The 23,278-nt window shown below is 47.1% G+C and overlaps 1 protein-coding gene across 1 annotated transcript in view; it reads right to left on the bottom strand.

The window, feature by feature from the left end:
• The window catches only part of ASB14 (ankyrin repeat and SOCS box containing 14), a 30,823-nt gene extending 10,995 nt beyond the window's left edge, over positions 1-19,828 (bottom strand). The window contains exons 1-3 of the mRNA XM_075574836.1: positions 19,524-19,828; positions 17,985-18,128; positions 16,999-17,051 (exon numbers count right to left, since the gene is read on the bottom strand). Of these exons, the coding sequence (XP_075430951.1) occupies positions 16,999-17,051; positions 17,985-18,106 (175 nt within the window). The 5' untranslated portion in view covers positions 18,107-18,128; positions 19,524-19,828. The remainder of the gene's footprint in view (positions 1-16,998; positions 17,052-17,984; positions 18,129-19,523) is intronic.
• Positions 19,829-23,278: the final 3,450 nt, after the last annotated feature.

Here is a 23,278-nt window from a genome sequence, read left to right as displayed (position 1 = left end):
GCCATGTGAAACATTTGTAACATCCGTGCAATGATTTGATACATGTTAAATAGGCTTTCAAATACATTTAGAGCAGGAAGCTGTACAGTGGAAACCAGTAAAATATTGCAGAATATAAGAACAATTAAGCTGGGTCAGTTAATTAGCTGAAAAAATGATTCTGCAGCGACGCCACAGATGCACTGAATATGGCAGACTTATAAAGGTGAAATCTGTGTTACAGGAGTACATCTGATATATGGAGTGGATACTGTAACTATATAGTATGTATGTTATTGGGGAGAATAATGATATGGGGTAGGAATAATACTAGTAGTATGGGTCCTGGAAAGGGGTAGGAATAATACTAGTAGTATGGGTCCTGGAAAGGGGTAGGAATAATACTAGTAGTATGGGTCCTGGAAGGGGGTAGGAATAATACTAGTAGTATGAGTCCTGGAAAGGGGTAGGAATAATACTAGTAGTATGGGTCCTGGAAGGGGGTAGGAATAATACTAGTAGTATGGGTCCTGGAATGGGGTAGGAATAATACTAGTAGTATGGGTCCTGGAAAAGGGGTAGGAATAATACTAGAAGTATGGGTCCTGGAAGGGGGTAGGAATAATACTAGTAGTATGGGTCCTGGAATGGGGTAGGAATAATACTAGTAGTATGGGTCCTGGAATGGGGTAGGAATAATACTAGTAGTATGGGTCCTGGAAAGGGGGTAAGAATAGTACTATTAGTATGGGTCCTGGAATGGGGTAGGAATAATACTAGTAGTATGGGTCCTGGAATGGGGTAGGAATAATACTAGTAGTATGGGTCCTGGAAAAGGGGTAGGAATAATACTAGAAGTATGGGTCCTGGAAGGGGGTAGGAATAATACTAGTAGTATGGGTCTTGGAAAGGGGTAGGAATAATACTAGTAGTATGGGTCCTGGAAGGGGGTAGGAATAATACTAGTAGTATGGGTCCTGGAAAGGGGTAGGAATAATACTAGTAGTATGGGTCGAGGAAGGGGGTAGGAATAATACTAGTAGTATGGGTCCTGGAAAGGGGTAGGAATAGTACTAGTAGTATGGGTCTTGGAAGGGGGTAGGAATAATACTAGTAGTATGGGTCGAGGAAGGGGGTAGGAATAATACTAGTAGTATGGGTCGAGGAAGGGGGTAGGAATAATACTAGTAGTATGGGTCCTGGAAAGGGGTAGGAATAATACTAGTAGTATGGGTCCTGGAAAGGGGTAGGAATAGTACTAGTAGTATGGGTCCTGGAAGGGGGTAGGAATAATACTAGTAGTATGGATCCTGGAAGGGGGTAGGAATAATACTAGTAGTATGGGTCGAGGAAGGGGGTAGGAATAATACTAGTAGTATGGGTCGTGGAAGGGGGTAGGAATAATACTAGTAGTATGGGTCGTGGAAGGGGGTAGGAATAATACTAGTAGTATGGGTCGTGGAAGGGGGTAGGAATAATACTAGTAGTATGGGTCGAGGAAGGGGGTAGGAATAATACTAGTAGTATGGGTCGTGGAAGGGGGTAGGAATAATACTAGTAGTATGGGTCGAGGAAGGGGGTAGGAATAATACTAGTAGTATGGGTCGTGGAAGGGGGTAGGAATAATACTAGTTTATGGGTCCTGGAAGGGGGTAGGAATAATACTAGTTGTATGGGTCGTGGAAGGGGGTAGGAATAATACTAGTTGTATATGGGTCCTGGAAGGGGGTAGGAATAATACTAGTTGTATGGGTCCTGGAAGGGGGTAGGAATAATACTAGTTGTATGGGTCCTGGAAAGGGGTAGGAATAATACTAGTAGTATGGGTCCTGGAAAGGGGTAGGAATAATACTAGTAGTATGGGTCCTGGAAAGGGGTAGGAATAATACTAGTAGTATGGGTCCTGGAAGGGGGTAGGAATAATACTAGTAGTATGGGTCCTGGAAAGGGGGTAAGAATAGTACTAGTAGTATGGGTCCTGGAATGGGGTAGGAATAATACTAGTAGTATGGGTCCTGGAAAGGGGTAGGAATAATACTAGTAGTATGGGTCCTGGAAAGGGGTAGGAATAATACTAGTAGTATGGGTCCTGGAAAGGGGGTAAGAATAGTACTAGTAGTATGGGTCCTGGAATGGGGTAGGAATAATACTAGTAGTATGGGTCCTGGAAGGGGGTAGGAATAATACTAGTAGTATGAGTCCTGGAAAGGGGTAGGAATAATACTAGTAGTATGGGTCCTGGAAAGGGGGTAAGAATAGTACTAGTAGTATGGGTCCTGGAATGGGGTAGGAATAATACTAGTAGTATGGGTCCTGGAATGGGGTAGGAATAATACTAGTAGTATGGGTCCTGGAAAGGGGTAGGAATAATACTAGTAGTATGCGTCCTGGAAAGGGGTAGGAATAATACTAGTAGTATGGGTCCTGGAAGGGGGTAGGAATAATACTAGTAGTATGGGTCCTGGAAAGGGGTAGGAATAATACTAGTAGTATGGGTCGAGGAAGGGGGTAGGAATAATACTAGTAGTATGGGTCCTGGAAAGGGGTAGGAATAGTACTAGTAGTATGGGTCTTGGAAGGGGGTAGGAATAATACTAGTAGTATGGGTCCTGGAAGGGGGTAGGAATAATACTAGTAGTATGGGTCGAGGAAGGGGGTAGGAATAATACTAGTAGTATGGGTCCTGGAAAGGGGTAGGAAAAGTACTAGTAGTATGGGTCCTGGAAGGGGGTAGGAATAATACTAGTAGTATGGGTCGAGGAAGGGGGTAGGAATAATACTAGTAGTATGGGTCGTGGAAGGGGGTAGGAATAATACTAGTAGTATGGGTCGTGGAAGGGGGTAGGAATAATTCTAGTAGTATGGGTCGAGGAAGGGGGTAGGAATAATACTAGTAGTATGGGTCCTGGAAGGGGGTAGGAATAATACTAGTAGTATGGGTCAAGGAAGGGGGTAGGAATAATACTATTAGTATGGGTCGTGGAAGGGGGTAGGAATAATACTAGTTTATGGGTCCTGGAAGGGGGTAGGAATAATACTAGTTGTATGGGTCGTGGAAGGGGGTAGGAATAATACTAGTTGTATGGGTCCTGGAAGGGGGTAGGAATAATACTAGTTGTATGGGTCGTGGAAGGGGGTAGGAATAATACTAGTAGTATGGGTCCTGGAAGGGGGTAGGAATAATACTAGTTGTATGGGTCGTGGAAGGGGGTAGGAATAATACTAGTAGTATGGGTCCTGGAAGGGGGTAGGAATAATACTAGTAGTATGGGTCCTGGAAGGGGGTAGGAATAATACTAGTAGTATGGGTCCTGGAAGGGGGTAGGAATAATACTAGTTGTATGGGTCCTGGAAGGGGGTAGGAATAATACTAGTAGTATGGGTCCTGGAAGGGGGTAGGAATAATACTAGTAGTATGGGTCCTGGAAGGGGGTAGGAATAATACTAGTAGTATGGGTCCTGGAAGGGGGTAGGAATAATACTAGTTGTATGGGTCGTGGAAGGGGGTAGGAATAATACTAGTAGTATGGGTCGTGGAAGGGGGTAGGAATAATACTAGTAGTATGGGTCCTGGAAGGGGGTAGGAATAATACTAGTTGTATGGGTCGTGGAAGGGGGTAGGAATAATACTAGTAGTATGGGTCCTGGAAGGGGGTAGGAATAATACTAGTAGTATGGGTCCTGGAAGGGGGTAGGAATAATACTAGTTGTATGGGTCCTGGAAGGGGGTAGGAATAATACTAGTTGTATGGGTCCTGGAAGGGGGTAGGAATAATACTAGTTGTATGGGTCCTGGAAGGGGGTAGGAATAATACTAGTAGTATGGGTCCTGGAATGGGGTAGGAATAATACTAGTTGTATGGGTCGTGGAAGGGGGTAGGAATAATACTAGTAGTATGGGTCCTGGAAAGGGGTAGGAATAGTACTAGTAGTATGGGTCCTGGAAGGGGGTAGGAATAATACTAGTAGTATGGGTCCTGGAAAGGGGTAGGAATAATACTAGTAGTATGGGTCCTGGAAGGGGGTAGGAATAATACTAGTAGTATGGGTCCTGGAAGGGGGTAGGAATAATACTAGTAGTATGGGTCCTGGAAGGGGGTAGGAATAATACTAGTAGTATGGGTCCTGGAAGGGGGTAGGAATAATACTAGTAGTATGGGTCCTGGAAGGGGGTAGGAATAATACTAGTAGTATGGGTCCTGGAAAGGGGTAGGAATAATACTAGTAGTATGGGTCCTGGAAAGGGGTAGAAATAATACTAGTAGTATGGGTCCTGGAAGGGGGTAGGAATAATACTAGTAGTATGGGTCGTGGAAGGGGGTAGATGTGTTGTAGGTTGTGATGCCTTTTAGGGGAATATGCATCAGAGCTCTTCATAGATGGAGAGTTTGAGACCGTAGAGGTCTCTCCCTAACGTGCTTTCGAAGTGCAGACTTGTGACCCGTGTGGTTTTAAAGGCTCTGTACGCTTCAATTTCATCTATAAAGAACATGCGTCGCTGCCCTTACCCTTTAGATTTGTTCTATAGTAGGTGCGGACGCGCGTGCTTGTGACGCACACTTTGTGTGTACAGTGCATGCTGCCGGGAGCGACAGGTTTGCAGTGTGTGTGTGTGTGTGTGTGTGTGTGTGTGTGTGTGTGTGTGTGTGTGTGTGTGTGTGTGTGTGTGTGTGTGTGTGTGTGTGTGTGTGTGTGTGTGTGTGTGTGTGTGTGTGTGTGTGTGTGTGTATATATATATATATATATATTGTGACAAACGGCTTACTCCGGGGCTCCGCCGTCTGTCCGGGACTGTTAGAACACGGTCTTTTAGGGTAGGTTAAATGATGAGACGTCACGTACTGTTCCTTTAAACAGGCTATGCCTGGTTTATTCAGTCCCAGGCACTGAGACTGCCACAGTTTAAACAGAAAACAAAGCCAAACAAAAAGCTGCTCGTCTGAGCGATAACTTAAACTTAGATGTCCCTGACTCAGAGTTGGAAGTGGCTTGTCCACTTCCACCAACAAAATAAGTACCTTTGCAGTCTTTAGACAAACTAACAGAATGAATGAAGCGATTTGGGAAAGAGGCTTTCTCACCCCTCTGCAGTTCAGCAGCCTTCCAGGCTCTTGGGCGGGGCCCAGAGGAAACAGGAAACAGGTCTTATATACCTGAACTCTAATCAGCATGACAGGTGACAGAAAACAGGCAGCAGACAAACTGTGGAATGGAGTGCCTGTACCACGAGGCTGCCCTGTTCAGCTTAGACAGGACAGAAACTGTTCAGTATCCTGGGAGCCCTGTATATGGAGTTTATTACCAACCCCTGGTTTCTGTCACATATCCTCCCCCCCAGCTCAGACCTCGAGGGGTGAGCGACCATGGATATTAGGGAGTGCATCCTTGACAACCCGTCGGCATTGCCATGTTTGTGCCCCGACCTGTGTTCCACAGAAAATTTAAAGGGCTGTAGGCTTAGGAACCACCTGGTCACCCTAGCGTTCTTCTCCCTATTTTGACACATCCAGGTAAGGGGTGCATGATCTGTGACCAATCGGAACTTTCTCCCCAACAGATAATACTTGAGTGTCTCTACAGCCCACTTTATTGCGAGACACTCTTTCTCGACTATGGAGTAATTTTTCTCCTGGGGATTTAGTTTCCTACTTAAATAAAGGATGGGGTGCTCCTCCCCTTGAGACTCCTGGGAGAGTACCGCCCCCAGCCCTACCTCAGATGCGTCGGTTTGGACTACGAACTCTTTGGAGAAGTCAGGTGTGACCAACACTGGTTGGGCACAGAGAGCTTCTTTCAGGCTTCTAAAGGCCTGTTCGGCTTCGGGGGACCACTTTACCATTAGCGGTCCTCTTGCTTTTGTGAGGTCGGTTAGTGGGGTTGCCTTAGTTGCAAAATTGGGAATAAACCTCCTATAGTAGCCAATTAACCCCAAAAAGGTCCTTACTTGTTTTTTTGTTACTGGCCTTGGCCAATTTTGTATCGCCTCTACTTTGAGTGTTTGTGGTTTGAGTAACCCTCTACCAATAGAATACCCCAGATACTTGGCCTCCTCCAGACCAATAGTGCATTTAGCGGGGTTAGCAGTTAGTCCAGCAGACCGAACTGCGTCGAGCACAGCTTGGACCTTTGGAAGGTGGGACTGCCAATCTTCACTATGGATTACCACATCATCCAGGTAGGCGGCAGCGTACCGAACATGTGGTTTTAAAATTTTATCCATCATTCTTTGGAATGTGGCGGGAGCTCCATGTAAGCCAAAAGGCAGCACCTTATATTGAAAGAGGCCGTCTGGGGTTGAGAAGGCTGTTTTTTCTTTTGCCCTTTCTGTGAGGGGAACCTGCCAGTACCCTTTTGTTAGGTCTAGGGTTGTGAGATATCGGGCTTTGCCCAGTCTCTCTACAAGTTCATCCACCCTGGGCATAGGATAAGTATCAAATTTTGACACCGCGTTTAGTTTCCGGTAGTCATTACAAAACCTTGTTGTACCGTCTGGCTTTGGGACTAAAACTATAGGGCTGTTCCACCCACTTTGGGATTCCTCAATTACGCCTAGTTTTAGCATTTTTTTAACCTCTAAACTTATAGCCTCTCTCTTGGCCTCTGGGATTCGGTACGGTTTAAGGTTAACTCGGACCCCCGGTTCAGAGACTATGTCATGTTTAATTACGTTAGTTTTACCTGGCTGTGTAGAGAAGATTTCTTTGTTCCTTCTCACTAAACTCTGGACCTCTCGTTTCTGATGCACGGACAGTGTTTCAGCTATGCTAACCTCTGGGTCAGTTTCTTGATTCTCTGACGGACCTGGGGGTACTAGGGTTAACAAGACCTCTCTATCTTTCCAGGGCTTGAGTAGGTTTATATGGTAAATTTGCTCAGGTTTCCTCCTACCTGGCTGCCTTACCCTATAATTTACTTCTCCCACTCTTTCCAAGACCTCATATGGCCCATGCCATTTAGCAAGGAATTTACTCTCCACGGTGGGAACCAGAACTAGTACCCTATCACCTGGAAAAAAAATTCTGACCCTAGCACCCTTATTATACGTATTCCTTTGTGCTTCTTGAGCTTTCTCCATGTGTTCCCTCACTATGGGTAGGACTGCAGCAATGCGGTCCTGCATTTGGGCAACATGCTCTATTACACTTCTGTAAGGGGTAACCTCGTGTTCCCAAGTTTCTTTGGCTATATCCAGTAAGCCCCTTGGATGTCGGCCATACAATAGTTCAAACGGGGAGAAGCCTGTGGATGACTGGGGAACTTCCCTAATGGCAAATAACAGGTATGGTAACAAACAGTCCCAGTTTTTCCCATCCTTATCGACCGCCCGGCGTAACATGCTCTTTAAGGTTTTATTGAACCTTTCCACTAAACCATCTGTTTGTGGATGATAGACTGAGGTTCTGAGATGCTTGATTTTTAGGAGTTTACATAGCTCTTTTGTTACTTGGGACATAAATGGTGTTCCCTGGTCAGATAAGATCTCTTTAGGAATTCCGACCCGGGAAAACAGAAGTACTAACTCTTTTGCTATGTTTTTAGCAGAGGTGCTACGTAGGGGAACTGCCTCCGGATATCGGGTAGCATAATCTAATATTACCAATATATGCTGATGTCCCCTAGCAGACTTTATTAGGGGTCCTACTAGATCCATAGCAATCCGGTCAAATGGTACCTCTATTATGGGAAGGGGTACCAATGGGCTGCGGTATGCTTTGAACGGGGCAGTGATCTGACATTCTGGGCATGAGGAACAATAGTTTGTAATTTCTGCCAGAACCCCAGGCCAATAAAAGCTTCGGAGAACCTTTTCTTTTGTCTTTTCCACCCCTAGGTGTCCCCCCAATGGATGACTATGTGCGAGGTGTAATACTACGTTACGGAATGTCCGTGGTACCAACAATTGTTTAGTTGTAACTGATTTTCTTTTATCAACCCGATATACTAGGTCGTTCTCTACCTCGAAGTAGGGGTAAGCAAGTGACCTATCTGGTTGGCCATGAGTACTATTCTGGTCCCGTATATTTCCCCTTGCTACCGCTAATGTGGGGTCCTCCCACTGGGCCTTCTTAAAACTCCCAGGACTGACCTCTAGGTCAGCGAGGGTCTTATCCTGTACTGGGGTGGTAAGTGCCTGATCAACATCTTGATTTGGGGTATTCCCTACCAAAGTAGTGATGGGGAAGGGAATTTCACAGCACTCCTCCTTTTCCCCCTTCTTATTTGGGCCCTCGTCAACCTCCATTTCTGAAAAAGGGAAAGGATTTGTTTCTTCTAACACTTCGTTATGGTCTGCTATTGAACTCTGGGCGCTATTCTGAGCTGGGGACCACATTTTTAGAAAATGGGGAAAGTCGGTCCCTATTAACACATCATGTGCCAGTTTGGGTACAACACCCACCTTGAAATCTAAAGAACCAAATTCTGTTTCAAAAAAAACATCAACAGTGGAATATTCATGATTATCCCCATGTATACAACAAATTGCCACTCTTTGTGAACTGTTTACCTGTTTCTTCTTAATGGGCAATAGGTATTCGGACACTAGTGTGACCATACTCCCAGAGTCAAGAAGTGCCCGAACCCTCTTACCATTAACCTTTACAAATGCCCACAGATGGTTATTCAAGGGGTCCTCTGGGCTAGGGCCCATACATTGGGACAACAGCGAATAAGGTTCCACGCTGTTGCATTGCATGGGCTCATCATTTAGTGGGCAGATTTTTGCTGTGTGGCCCCTCTCATGACAATTTACACATTTAGGTACATAGTCTGTGTCCCACTTAGAGCCTTTTCCCGGCTCCCCATGTTGGCTATTGCCCTTAGTGTGCGAACCACTGTTGCTGGAGCGGCGTGAAGGTGGTCGCCGCTCTTCAGCGCCCCTTAACCCCGGTACCCTTTTACCGTCTCTGGAAGAGTCCTGGAACCTCGGATAGTGGGGTTGCTCCACGACTGTGGGTTGCGGGTGCTCTTCTGCTGCACTGTACCTTTCTACAAGGGCCACAAGCTCATCCGCATTGTGGGGGTCACTCCGACTGACCCAACGGCGTAAGGCAGAGGGAAGTTTCCTCAAGAACTGGTCCATGACCAACCGTTCCACGATGTGGCTTGCTGAGTTGATCTCGGGTTGTAGCCACTTCCGGGCGAGGTGGATGAGGTCATACATCTGGCTTCGGGTGGCTTTATCCATCGTGAAGGACCATGCGTGAAACCTTTGGGCACGAACAGCCGTGGTTACGCCGAGGCGGGCGAGGATCTCGAACTTCAATTTTGCATAGACGTTAGCTTCGGCTGGCTCTAGATCAAAGTAAGCCTTCTGGGGTTCGCCGCTTAGGAAGGGTGCGATTAGACCAGCCCACTCAGCTTCTGGCCATCCCTCTCTCTGTGCCGTGCGTTCAAACGTGAGAAGATAGGCTTCCACATCATCCGAGGGTCCCATCTTCTGAAGGTAGTGGCTTGCCCTGGTCATTTTCGGAACTGGGGCTGCCTCTGCCAGTGGAAGGTTACTGATAGTCCCCCTCAGGATCTCGAGTTCCTGCTGTAAGCCCTGAGCGAACCGCTTTTGCTCCTCTCTCAGCAGGCGGTTTGTCTCTTGCTGGTTTGCATTAGTCTCTTGCTGGGCTATTAACAGCTGTCGCTGGGTTTCACTCGCCTGTTGCTGGGCTTCATTCGCGTCTTTCTGGACAGCGACATTGCGTACCAGCGCACTCACCACGTCTTCCATCTTGTTTGGAGAGAGAGAAAAAAAAAACCTTCTTTTTTTTTTTTTTTTTTTTTTTTTTTAAAGTTCTTTAACCCCCAGACCTTTCAGTGTTCTGCCCGCATTCTCCACCATATGTGACAAACGGCTTACTCCGGGGCTCCGCCGTCTGTCCGGGACTGTTAGAACACGGTCTTTTAGGGTAGGTTAAATGATGAGACGTCACGTACTGTTCCTTTAAACAGGCTATGCCTGGTTTATTCAGTCCCAGGCACTGAGACTGCCACAGTTTAAACAGAAAACAAAGCCAAACAAAAAGCTGCTCGTCTGAGCGATAACTTAAACTTAGATGTCCCTGACTCAGAGTTGGAAGTGGCTTGTCCACTTCCACCAACAAAATAAGTACCTTTGCAGTCTTTAGACAAACTAACAGAATGAATGAAGCGATTTGGGAAAGAGGCTTTCTCACCCCTCTGCAGTTCAGCAGCCTTCCAGGCTCTTGGGCGGGGCCCAGAGGAAACAGGAAACAGGTCTTATATACCTGAACTCTAATCAGCATGACAGGTGACAGAAAACAGGCAGCAGACAAACTGTGGAATGGAGTGCCTGTACCACGAGGCTGCCCTGTTCAGCTTAGACAGGACAGAAACTGTTCAGTATCCTGGGAGCCCTGTATATGGAGTTTATTACCAACCCCTGGTTTCTGTCACAATATATATATATATATATATTGTGACAAACGGCTTACTCCGGGGCTCCGTTGTTTGTCCGGGACTGTTTAGAACACGGTCTTTTAGGGTAGGTTAAATGATGAGGCGTCACGTACTGTTCCTTTAAACAGGCTATGCCTGGTTTATTCAGTCCCAGGCACTGAGACTGCCACAGTGCATACAACAGAAAACAGATCAAAACAAAAGCTGCTCACCTGAGCGATAACTTAACTTAGATATCCCTGACTCAGGGTTGGAAGTGGCTTTTCCACTCCCAACAACAAACAAGGTACTTTTGCAGTCTTACACAAATGAACAGAAAGATTGAACCTGTTTGGGGAAGAGGCTTCTCCCCTCTGTAGTTCAGCAGCCTTCCAGCCTCCTGGCTCTTGTGGAGAGACCAGAGCAAACAGGAAATCAGTCTTTCATACCTGATTCCTAATTAGCATGACAGGTGACAGAAATCAGGCAGCAGACAAACTCTGGTCTGGATCTCTCATCCCTCAGTTCCAGCGCTTGCCAAACTGTGGGATGGAGTGTATGTATTATAAGGCTGCACTCCCAGGCCAAACAGGATAGAAACTGTCTAGTATCCTGGGAGCCCTATATACGGAATTTATTACCATCCCCTGGTTTCTGTCACATATCCTCCCCCCCAGCTCAGACCTCGAGGGATGAGCGACCATGGATATTAGGGAGTGCATCCTTGACAACCCGTCAGCATTGCCATGTTTGTGCCCTGACCTGTGTTCCACAGAAAATTTAAAGGGTTGTAGGCTTAGGAACCACCTGGTCACTCTAGCATTCTTTTCCCTGTTTTGACACATCCAGGTAAGGGGTGCATGATCTGTGACCAACCGGAATTTTCTCCCCAACAGATAGTATTTGAGCGTCTCTACAGCCCACTTTATTGCGAGACACTCTTTCTCTACTATGGAGTAATTTTTTTCCTGGGGATTTAGTTTCCTACTTAAATAAAGAATGGGGTGCTCCTCACCTTGAGACTCCTGGGAGAGTACCGCCCCCAGCCCTACCTCAGATGCGTCGGTTTGGACTACGAACTCTTTGGAGAAGTCAGGTGTGACCAACACTGGTTGGGCACAGAGAGCTTCTTTCAGGCTTCTAAAGGCCTGTTCGGTTTCCGATTAGCGGTCCTCTTGCTTTTGTGAGGTCAGTTAGTGGGGTTGCCTTAGTTGCAAAATTGGGAATAAACCTTCTATAGTACCCAATTAACCCCAAAAAGGTCCTTACTTGTTTTTTTGTAACTGGCCTTGGCCAATTTTGTATCGCCTCCACTTTGAGTGTTTGGGGTTTGAGTAAACCTCTGCCAATAGAATATCCCAGATACTTGGCCTCCTCCAGACCAATAGTGCATTTAGCGGGGTTAGCAGTTAGTCCAGCAGACCGGACTGCGTCAAGCACAGCTTGGACCTTTGGAAGGTGGGATTGCCAATCTTCACTATGGATTACCACATCATCCAGGTAGGCGGCAGCATACCGAGCATGTGGTTTTAAAATTTTATCCATCATTCTTTGGAATGTGGCGGGAGCTCCATGTAAGCCAAAAGGCAACACCTTATACTGAAAGAGGCCGTCTGGGGTTGAGAAGGCTGTCTTTTCTTTTGCCCTTTCTGTGAGGGGAACCTGCCAGTACCCTTTTGTTAGGTCTAGGGTTGTGAGATATCGGGCTTTGCCCAGTCTCTCTACAAGTTCATCTACCCTGGGCATAGGATAAGTATCAAATTTTGACACCGCGTTTAGTTTCCGGTAGTCATTACAAAACCTTGTTGTACCGTCTGGCTTTGGGACTAAGACTATAGGGCTGTTCCACCCACTTTGGGATTCCTCAATTACACCTAGTTTTAGCATTTTTTTAACCTCTAAACTTATAGCCTTTCTTTTGGCCTCTGGGATTCGGTACGGTTTAAGGTTAACTCGGACCCCCGGTTCAGAGACTAGGTCATGTTCAATTACGCTAGTTCGACCTGGCCGTATAGAGAAGATTTCTTTGTTTCTTCTCACTAAATTCTGAACCTCTCGTTTCTGATGAACAGACAGGGTTTCAGCTATGCTAACCTCTGGGTCAGTTTCTTGATTCTCTGACGGACCTGGGGGTACTAGGGTTAACAAGACTTCTCTATCTTTCCAGGGCTTGAGTAGGTTTATATGGTATATTTGCTCAGGTTTCCTCCTACCTGGCTGTCTTACCTTATAATTTACTTCTCCCACTCTTTCCAAGACCTCATATGGCCCATGCCATTTAGCAAGGAATTTACTCTCCACGGTGGGAACCAGAACTAGTACCCTATCACCTGGTGAAAAAATTCTGACCCTAGCACCCTTATTATATGTATTCCTCTGTGCTTCTTGAGCTTTCTCCATGTGTTCCCTCACTATGGGTAGGACTGCAGCAATGCGGTCCTGCATCTGGGCAACATGCTCTATTACACTTCTGTAAGGGGTAACCTCGTGTTCCCAAGTCTCTTTGGCTATATCCAGTAAGCCCCTTGGGTGTCGGCCATACAATAGTTCAAACGGGGAGAAGCCTGTGGATGATTGGGGAACTTCCCTAATGGCAAATAACAGGTACGGTAACAAACAATCCCAGTTTTTCCCATCTTTATCAACCGCCCGCCGTAACATGCTCTTTAAGGTTTTATTGAACCTTTCCACTAAACCATCTGTTTGTGGATGATAGACTGAGGTTCTGAGATGCTTGATTTTTAGGAGTTTACATAGCTCTTTCGTTACTTGGGACATAAATGGTGTTCCCTGGTCAGATAGAATCTCTTTAGGAATCCCGACCCGGGAAAACAGAACTACTAACTCTTTTGCTATGTTTTTAGCTGAGGTGCTACGTAGGGGAACTGCCTCCGGATATCGGGTGGCATAATCTAATATTACCAATATATGCTGATGTCCCCTAGCAGACTTTATTAGGGGTCCTACTAGATCCATAGCAATCCGGTCAAATGGTACCTCTATTATGGGAAGGGGTACCAATGGGCTGCGGTACGCCTTGAACGGGGCGGTGATCTGACATTCTGGGCATGAGGAACAATAATTCGTAATTTCTGCCAGAACCCCAGGCCAATAGAAGCTTCGGAGAACCTTTTCTTTTGTCTTTTCCACCCCTAGGTGTCCCCCCAATGGATGACTATGTGCGAGGTGTAATACTACGTTACGGAATGTCCGTGGTACCAACAATTGTTTAGTTGTAACTGATTTCCTTTTATCAACCCGATATACTAGGTCGTTCTCTACCTCGAAGTAGGGGTAAGCAAGTGACCTATCTGGTTGGCCAGGAGTACTATTCTGGTCCCGTATATTTCCCCTTGCTACCGCTAATGTGGGGTCCTCCCACTGGGCCTTCTTAAAACTCCCAGGACTGACCTCTAGGTCAGCGAGGGTCTTATCCGGTTCTGGGGTGGTAAGTGTCTGCTCAACATCTTGATTTGGGGTATTCCCTACCAAAGTAGTGATGGGGAAGGGAATTTTACAGCACTCCTCCTTTTCCCCCTTCTTATTTGGGCCCTCGTCAACCTCCATTTCTGAAAAAGGGAAAGGATTTGTTTCTTCTAATACTTCGTTATGGTCCGCTATTGAACTCTGGGCGCTATTCTGAGCGGGGGACCACATTTTTAGAAAATGGGGAAAGTCGGTCCCTATTAACACATCATGTGCCAGTTTGGGTACAATACCCACCTTGAAATCTAAAGAACCAAATTCTGTTTCAAAAAAAACATCAACAGTGGAATATTCATGATTATCCCCATGTATACAACAAATTGACACTCTTTGTGAACTGTTTCTCTGTTTCTTCTTAATGGGCAAGAGGTATTCGGACACTAGTGTGACCATGCTCCCAGAGTCAAGAAGTGCCCGAACCCTCTTACCATTAACCTTTACAAATGCCCACAGATGGTTATTCAAGGGGTCCTCTGGGCTAGGGCCCATACATTGGGACAACAGCGAATAAGGTTCCACGCTGTTGCATTGCATGGGCTCATCATTTAGTGGGCAGATTTTTGCTGTGTGGCCCCTCTCATGACAATTTACACATTTAGGTACATAGTCTGTGTCCCACTTAGAGCCTTTTCCCGGCTCCCCATGTTGGCTATTGCCCTTAGTGTGCGAACCACTGTTGCTTGTGCTGCGTGAAGGGGGTCGCCGCTCTTCAGCGCCCCTTAACCCCGGTGCCCTTTTACCGTCTCTGGAAGAGTCCTGGAACCTCGGGTAGTGGGGTTGCTCCACGACTGTGGGTTGCGGGTGCTCTTCTGCTGCATTGTACCTTTCTACGAGGGCCACAAGCTCATCCGCATTGTGGGGGTCACTCCGACTGACCCAACGGCGTAAGGCAGAGGGAAGTTTCCTCAAGAACTGGTCCATGACCAACCGTTCCACGATGTGGCTGGCTGAGTTGATCTCGGGTTGTAGCCACTTCCGGGCGAGGTGGATGAGGTCATACATCTGGCTTCGGGTGGCTTTATCCATCGTGAAGGACCATGCGTGAAACCTTTGGGCGCGAACAGCCGTGGTTACGCCGAGGCGGGCGAGGATCTCGAACTTCAATTTTGCATAGACGTTTGCTTCGGCTGGCTCTAGATCAAAGTAAGCCTTCTGGGGTTCGCCGCTTAGGAAGGGTGCGATTAGACCAGCCCACTCAGCTTCTGGCCATCCCTCTCTCTGTGCCGTGCGTTCAAACGTGAGAAGATAGGCTTCCACATCATCCGAGGGTCCCATCTTCTGAAGGTAGTGGCTTGCCCTGGTCATTTTCGGAACTGGGGCTGCCGCTGCCAGTGGAAGGTTACTGATAGTCCCCCTCAGGATCTCGAGTTCCTGCTGTAAGCCCTGAGCGAACCGCTGTTGCTCCTCTCTCAGCAAGCGGTTTGTCTCTTGCTGGTTTGCATTCGCGTTTTGCAGGGCTTCATTCGTCTGTTGCTGGTTTGCATTCGCCTGTTGCTGGTTGGCATTAATCTCTTGCTGGGCTATTAGCAGCTGTTGCTGGGCTGCATTCGTCTGCTGCTGGTTTGCATTAGTTTCTTGCTGGGCTATTAACAGCTGTTGCTGGGTTTCATTCGCGTCTTTCTGGGCAGCGACATTGCGTACCAGCGCACCCACCACGTCTTCCATCTTGTTTGCAGAGGATGAAAAAAACTTTTTTTTTTTTTTTCTCTCAAAGTTCTTCAACCCGCAGACCCCCTAGTGCTCTGCCCGCATTCTCCACCATATGTGACAAACGGCTTACTCCGGGGCTCCGTTGTTTGTCCGGGACTGTTTAGAACACGGTCTTTTAGGGTAGGTTAAATGATGAGGCGTCACGTACTGTTCCTTTAAACAGGCTATGCCTGGTTTATTCAGTCCCAGGCACTGAGACTGCCACAGTGCATACAACAGAAAACAGATCAAAACAAAAGCTGCTCACCTGAGCGATAACTTAACTTAGATATCCCTGACTCAGGGTTGGAAGTGGCTTTTCCACTCCCAACAACAAACAAGGTACTTTTGCAGTCTTACACAAATGAACAGAAAGATTGAACCTGTTTGGGGAAGAGGCTTCTCCCCTCTGTAGTTCAGCAGCCTTCCAGCCTCCTGGCTCTTGTGGAGAGACCAGAGCAAACAGGAAATCAGTCTTTCATACCTGATTCCTAATTAGCATGACAGGTGACAGAAATCAGGCAGCAGACAAACTCTGGTCTGGATCTCTCATCCCTCAGTTCCAGCGCTTGCCAAACTGTGGGATGGAGTGTATGTATTATAAGGCTGCACTCCCAGGCCAAACAGGATAGAAACTGTCTAGTATCCTGGGAGCCCTATATACGGAATTTATTACCATCCCCTGGTTTCTGTCACAATATATATATATATATATATATATATATATATATATATATATATATATATATATATATATGTATATATATGTGTGTATTTATATGTATATGTAGATTGTGTGCAATTAATTTATTATACATTTTTTTTTTAAAAGACACGTGTAAAATAAGAATAAATTATTTATTAACATTGTATACACACACACACACACACACACACACACACACACACACACACACACACACACACACACACACACACACACTGAGTGGTACATACTTTTCGGAGTCTTCCCCCCGATCGCCCGGCTCCACGCTCCCTGCCGTGCGCGCGTGGCCCTAGCATACAATGGCTGGCTAACCACAGCGAACTAGAACTGCCGCGCGCGCCCCCACTATATTATGGGCCTTACGGTGTCCTATAGACGTAGCTATTAAGTCACGGGCTCTGACGCTACAGGGGCGCCATGACATAGTACCTATGTCATGATCTGCTTGTTTTTCTACATGGAAGGAGCAGGACCCCTCCCGTTATCGATGACGAAGCGAGTGCCAGAGGTGAAGTGGCGCTGTGGTGCTGTGGCCCCTCCAGCACTCAATGGGTTAAAATGCATACATCTACAATAATAAAATGAAATGTAGCCCCTCCCCTTTGAGAAGCATCACACAAAGGAAGGAAACCTAACTCGCACTGTCTCTCGCGCTGTCTCTCGCGCTGTCTCTCACGCTGTCTCTCGCGCTGTACGTACAGTTTTACAGCTGGTTTAGAAACACATACCTGCCCGTATTGCTGCAACGATCTTGGCGTGTTCAGCGCTCAGTGAGAGGGAGCTGCATAGGGCGACACAGACAGGGTGAGCATCTTGTCCACAATAAACAATGGCTATAAGTAAAGGGGTAAAACATATGTTGCTCCCCTTTGCTGAAAAGTTTAAAACAGGGGGGTGTCCCGAGGGCAAAACAGGGGGGTGTCCCTGGTCCCCTTGTTCCTAGAAAAATACACACATTTAACAGAACCGCAATTTAACAGAACAATAACAAGGTAAGGACAGTCATTCCAAGAGTAAACCGTTTTGATTGGCGCTCAAAGACCGTACTTACAGTACTATATTTTAGATTTAATATAATGACAGCAGTCCTTATACAAAAGATTGCAAAATAACACTGTAAAATCAGACCGTGCAGTTTATGAAATACAAGGGCACGTTTACCCTCACAGAGCGGGGGGACTTTTATTAAGCAGTGGCGTGTGAATTATGCGTTCTGGCCATTTTCGGAGTAATTGTAAGGAGTTTTAGCTTAAACATCTTCATTACCAGAGCACGGGAGTTCACCTTTTGGTTGTGGAGATATTCCATCTCCTTACACATAAACAGATTTATTTTTTATGGCTGTACAATAGTGTTCTGATGCAAGTTTCTGTGGGAGGAGGACTCGGGGAACGGACTTTTTTTTTTTTTTAAGGGATAACCTATATAGTGATTATGTATAAAAAGCAACAGGTGACACTGTGTGCTCATTTGCATGTCATTTCCCAGAATCCCTGGCTGCAGTGGAAGCATTGTATGCAAAGAGCTCATGGGGAAGGGCATGGGCGCAGACTTGTCTGAGATATGCGAATGTGCTCACACGTGAGATTTTTATTTGATATCGTGATTGTGAAAAGATTAGGAATGGGACAGGAATACTAACTAGTAAAGTGGGTTCCGGAACCTTCACCCCCTGCAAACCCTCCCCCCCCCCCCCCAAACCACTGATAATTACCTATTACTCTCCGTGGTCTGCACGACAGACTCTTTTCTGCAGAAGTCCTGCAGACTTTGATGAATAACGTATTGAGCTGCAACATCCTCATCCAGATCCTCCTCTAGTGAAGACATGTCCATGTTACCCAGTCATAGCCTTGCACTAGCAGGGGAAAAGAAGACCATAAGACAGATCTATACTGCAATACTGCAGTGTTATGTCGGGCGTTTGTGCACTTTTTTTTATCCCATCAGTGGACACTTTTGCATCAAGGTGTTACATGCTCTGATCTGTTACACACAGGCTTTTTGCCGATTAGGAATACCACTTTTACAATGATAAGTATCTAAAAGTTGAGTCTTCACTAAGTTACTGTATTGCCACTGACACAATCAGACACTGTGGGCTATTTTTTGCCGTGGATCACTCATTTACACACTCATGGTTACTATTAGCAATCATTTCCAATTACACCTACTAGGTTGCTACAAGAAATGAATGCCGATTGCCCAAATGCACAATATTGGCATTTGCACACTCATATGCCCTCACATTGTTTTAACCCCGTCTGCTCACTGCAGCTGTTTTTATGCTTTAGTTCACGTTAATAGTTTTACCCAATGGGTCATTAAAATTGATTTAATAGCTAGTTATTAGCAGCACTTTATAATTCCCAGTGCCTGCTACCAATTCATCATCAGGTCTCACAATTTGGTCTTAGTCCTCATTAGCCTAATATTGCTAACGGTTAGGCTTTAACTGTAGACATACGTGTTACCTGCCTCTGTAGCCCACTAATATGGTTTTCTTCTCCTCTGATGTTGGCCTATATGGCACCTTCCTTCCTGTTTATTGTTTGCACCAACAACGAGGATCCCTGTCCTCTCTGTACCTGTTCCCGAGCTCAACCTCGGGTTGGACCTCGATTTAAATTCTAGAAAGTTTTACTGTACATTCATAGTTAGAGCGAAGCATCCCTCCTCCCCCTTCCCTGGTCAGCAGGGATATCCTTAAAACCTGGCCTGTTGGTGGCCCTTGAGCACTGGAGTCGGCCGTCCCTGCCCTAAATCCTCTGTATTATCACTCCAACCTGAACCAGGGCTTTATATAAGATTAATGCATCATTATTTATTTTACGCCTTTGCTGCAATTAAGGCCTGAAATGTATTTGATTGATGGCCCTTCTGGCAGTGTAAGGGTTAAATCTAAACCAAGTCGTAGACTGAGGCAGCAGCTCATTGGCAGTGGCGCTGGTAAACCCAATTTGAAATCCATTGTCTGGTCTTCTGACATTGGGCAAGTCACTCAATCTCCTTGTGCCTAAATTAGATTGTAAGCTCTGCAGGGCAAGGACTCTGTGTGCCTGCAATATGCTATGCACAGCAATGCATGCACTACATAGGAAACGAGTTCTAATAAAGTAAATGATTCTGCCTTGGAAACATGGGATTTGGACTCAGTTAATGCCTTGCAATGCATCCCTGGTCCCTCTGACAGCAGAGAGAAAGCACACAGATCATGCTTCCAAATCATAAATACGGCTTCAAGTATTCTTACCTTCTTAGTGATTGTCACAATTAACTTGTCTTCAGATATTTGACGGCTCTTGCTTAGATTTCGTTCCCCAACGTCATCCCTCCACCAAACCAGCGGTTAGATTCATTTCTTCAAACTGCATATTCTGCTTGTTAATAATATACTATATTACCCCTTCCCCCGACCTACAAAAGGATTGATTCACTTTATATCATACGTGTTGTGTTTAGATGTCGTCTTTCCTCTGGATCCATCCGCTTCCATCGCCCGTGACCTATAAATACCTGATCATAAGACCGTCTGGGACAATCTCCCTGCCTCTCTCATGTGGTCTAGCTATGTTTAGTAACATGATCAAGTGGATTACAGCCCAGCAAAAGAAGAGCTTAAGAGGTCACTGTGTGTAGTACCAATAAAGCATCGGATCCCAGTGGTTTTCAATGAATAATATAAGGTTGTGAAGAAATGCTAAAATATCTAGGTAAAATATACAAAAAAACACAACTTTTTTGGTGCATACCTTCCAAAGAAGATCCAAAAACACACTGAAGCTACAATGGATTCTTAATTAAAAAAGTAATCAAGAATTATTGTCCGTGTCAGAAATCCTACTTTTCATTTTAATAACCACATCAGAGCCCCTGAGACAGCAAAGAGTTAACAGTGCAGAAGGCTGAACAAATAAAATATACTGGTGACATGTTTCCATGTAGAACCTAAGTCTGTGTAACAGAGGAGTCATTTGGTTGCATCTTTTGATCAAAACATGATTTAAGCAGCCAACCTCGTCACGGTAAACTCCGTTTAGCAGCTACCTGCACTGAATATGTGTAATTTCTTATTGTGCGGTGGGCTAAACTTTGTGAAAGTACCCTGAAGGGGTTAAATAAATTAAGCATATGCTTATTTGTGATTTAGTGCAGTTAAAAGCTGGCCAAATCAACGTTCCCTTATCATAACGGTAAACTGTGGGTGCACAAATATCCTAGTGCGAAATATTAATACGTACACATACCTCTTCTTCCTGTCAGCCATTGACACTCAGCACAAAGACTCTCCGTGATTCATGGAAAAAAAGCAGAATATATACATAGTGCAAATGTGCTAATAGCGAAGATTTAAATGTAATTTTTTTTTAAATGCCCACACACGTGGTGGTGAGTTAAATCGGGCGTATTCAGATAAATCTGATCAGGAACTCGGTGTGATGAAGTGTGGCTGGACCTCCCAATAATATAAAAAAAGAGAGAAGAAATGGACATAGTAGAGGTCAATTTTACAAGTAAAATACAAGTGGGCAGTGAGCTCCAACAGCACCGACTGGTTCCCCAGGCTCAGGTTCTAAATGTAAAATGTCACTAGTATATTTTAGCCCAATTGGTAGGAGCGCGGGAATTGTTCTTTGTTTTCCGTAAATGTAAGGCCAATCCTTTTACCCTCTGCTTCAGAAAGGGAGGAGCGCAGGTAATATGTACAGTATTTGTTTTCCATGAACAAATAAGACAGTTAAAATAATAATGATGTTGTATAATTTGGTTAAAATCTCTCCAAGAAAGTGAATGGTCTTTTGAATTTTGAGTTGCATTTCTCCATTAAATTAGGAATAAACAGAACTTTAATCTTGAAAAATTGACCTAATGGATTCCTATTTGGATGGAAAAGTAAGTCCAGCTGTGCCGAGATGTACTAAGAACTGAGATTTTATTTATTTATTTATTTATTTATATATATATATATATATATACTAGCTGATATACCCGGCGTTGCCCGGGATGTAAAAAAGTAATAGGTAGTATTATTTATAAATCGTGGAACAATAGGTTGAGTATTTGTTGGATAATAATGTTGAAAACAAAATGTAATACGATGTTGTATAAAAATGGTTTATTGTAAACACACCAGAGTACAATGTATATTTTGGTGACCAAAGTGATGTAAAAATGTGAGGCGTGTGTCCTGCTAGGGTGTGAGGCGGCGGGTGGGTGTTCAGTATGGGTGGCGCGTGGGTAGTGGTTGCTGTGGGTCGGGGTCCTGCTAGGGTGTGACGTGGCAGGTGGGTGGCGAGTGCGGGCGACAGCTGGTCAGTGATGTTGGTGCGTAGGGGGGGAGGCGGCGGGTGTGTTTCGAGTGTGACAGGTGTCTGTTGAGTGCGTACGGCGGCTGTGTGGCGCAGGGGTGTGAGCGGTGGGCGGGTGAAAGGCAGAAGGGCGGGAAGGCGGCCGAAAGGCGGTGCAGGGGGGGGAGGGGAGGTGAAGCGGGGTGGTGGTGAGGGGAGGTGAAGAGGGGTGGTGGTGAGGGGAGGTGAAGAGGGGTGGTGGTGAGGGGAGGTGAAGGGGGGGGAAGAGGTGAAGGGGGTGAAGGGGGGGAGTGGAGGTGAAGGGGGGGAAGGTGAAGGGGGGAGGTGAAGGGGGGTGAGTGGAGGTGAAGGGGAGGGGAGGTGAGGGGGGGGGTGAGGGGAGGTGAAGGGGGGTGAGGGGAGGTGAAGGGGGGGGGAAGAGATGAAGGGGGGGAAGAGGTGAAGGGGGGAAGAGGTGAAGGGGTGGGGAAGAGGTGAAGGGGGGAAGAGGTGAAGGGGGGGAAGAGGTGAAGGGGGGGAAGATTTGAAGGGGGGGAAGAGGTGAAGGGGGGGGGGAAGAGGTGAAGGGGGGGGAAGAGGTAAAGGGAAGGGGAAGAGGTAAAGGGAAGGGGAAGAGGTGAAGGGGGGAAGAGGTGAAGGGGGGGAAGAGGTGAAGGGGGGGAAGAGGTGAAGGGGGGGAAGAGATGAAGGGGGGAAGAGGTGAAGGGGGGGGAAGAGATGAAGGGGGGAAGAGGTGAAGGGGGGAGGGGAGGTGAAGGGGGGGAGTGGAGGTGAAGGGGGGGAGGTGAAGGGGGGTGAGTGGAGGTGAAGGGGAGGGGAGGTGAAGGGGAGGTGAAGGGGAGGTGGGGTGAAGGGGAGGGGGAGGTGAGGTGAAGGGGAGGGGATGAAGGGGAGGGGGGGTGAGGGGATGTGGTGACAGGAGGTGGAGGGGGGGGTGACAGGAGGTGGAGGGGGGGGGGTGACAGGAGGTGGAGGGGGGGGGGGTGACAGGAGGTGGAGGGGGAAGGGGGTGACAGAGGTGGAGGGGGTGACGGGGGGGCGACGGGAGGGGGGGGTGACGGTAGGTGCACGGGGGGGTGACGGTAGGTGCACGGGGGGGTGACGGGAGGTGCAGGGGGGGACGGGAGGTGCAGGGGGGGACGGGAGGTGCAGGGGGGGGGGAAGTGGAGGGGGGAAGTGGAGGGGGGGGAAGTGGAGGGGGGTGACGGGAGGTGGAGGGGGGGTGACGGGAGGTGAAGGGGGGGTGACGGGAGGTGAAGGGGGGGTGACGGGAGGGGGGGTGACGGGACGGGGGTGACAGGAGGGGGGAGGGGGTGACGGGGGTGATGGAGGGAGTGTGACGAAGGGGGGGGTGATGGGAGGTGAGTGACAGGAGGTGGAAGGGGGGGTGACGGGAGGTGGAGGGGGGGTGACGGGAGGTGGAGGGGGGGGGTGACGGGAGGTGGAGGGGGGGGGGGGTGATGGGAGGTGGAGGGGGGGTGACGGGAGGTGGGTGGAGGGGGGGAGGTGGAGGGGGGGTGAAGGAGGGGAGGGGGGGGAGACTGGGAGGGGGAGAGGGGGAGGGTGGAGGTGGAGGTAAAGGGGGGGAGAGATGAGGGGGGGGAGGTGAGGGGGGGTGAGGTAAGTGACAATGTATCATGTGGCCGCTTGCTCGTCCTTCCCCCACTGTCTGCACGGGGGTGCGTGCATGCGTCCGCCC

The sequence above is a fragment of the Ascaphus truei genome, chromosome 17, assembly GCF_040206685.1.
Source record: "Ascaphus truei isolate aAscTru1 chromosome 17, aAscTru1.hap1, whole genome shotgun sequence".
Classification (NCBI taxonomy): domain Eukaryota; kingdom Metazoa; phylum Chordata; class Amphibia; order Anura; family Ascaphidae; genus Ascaphus; species Ascaphus truei.
This window is presented reverse-complemented; position numbering and strand designations above follow the sequence as displayed.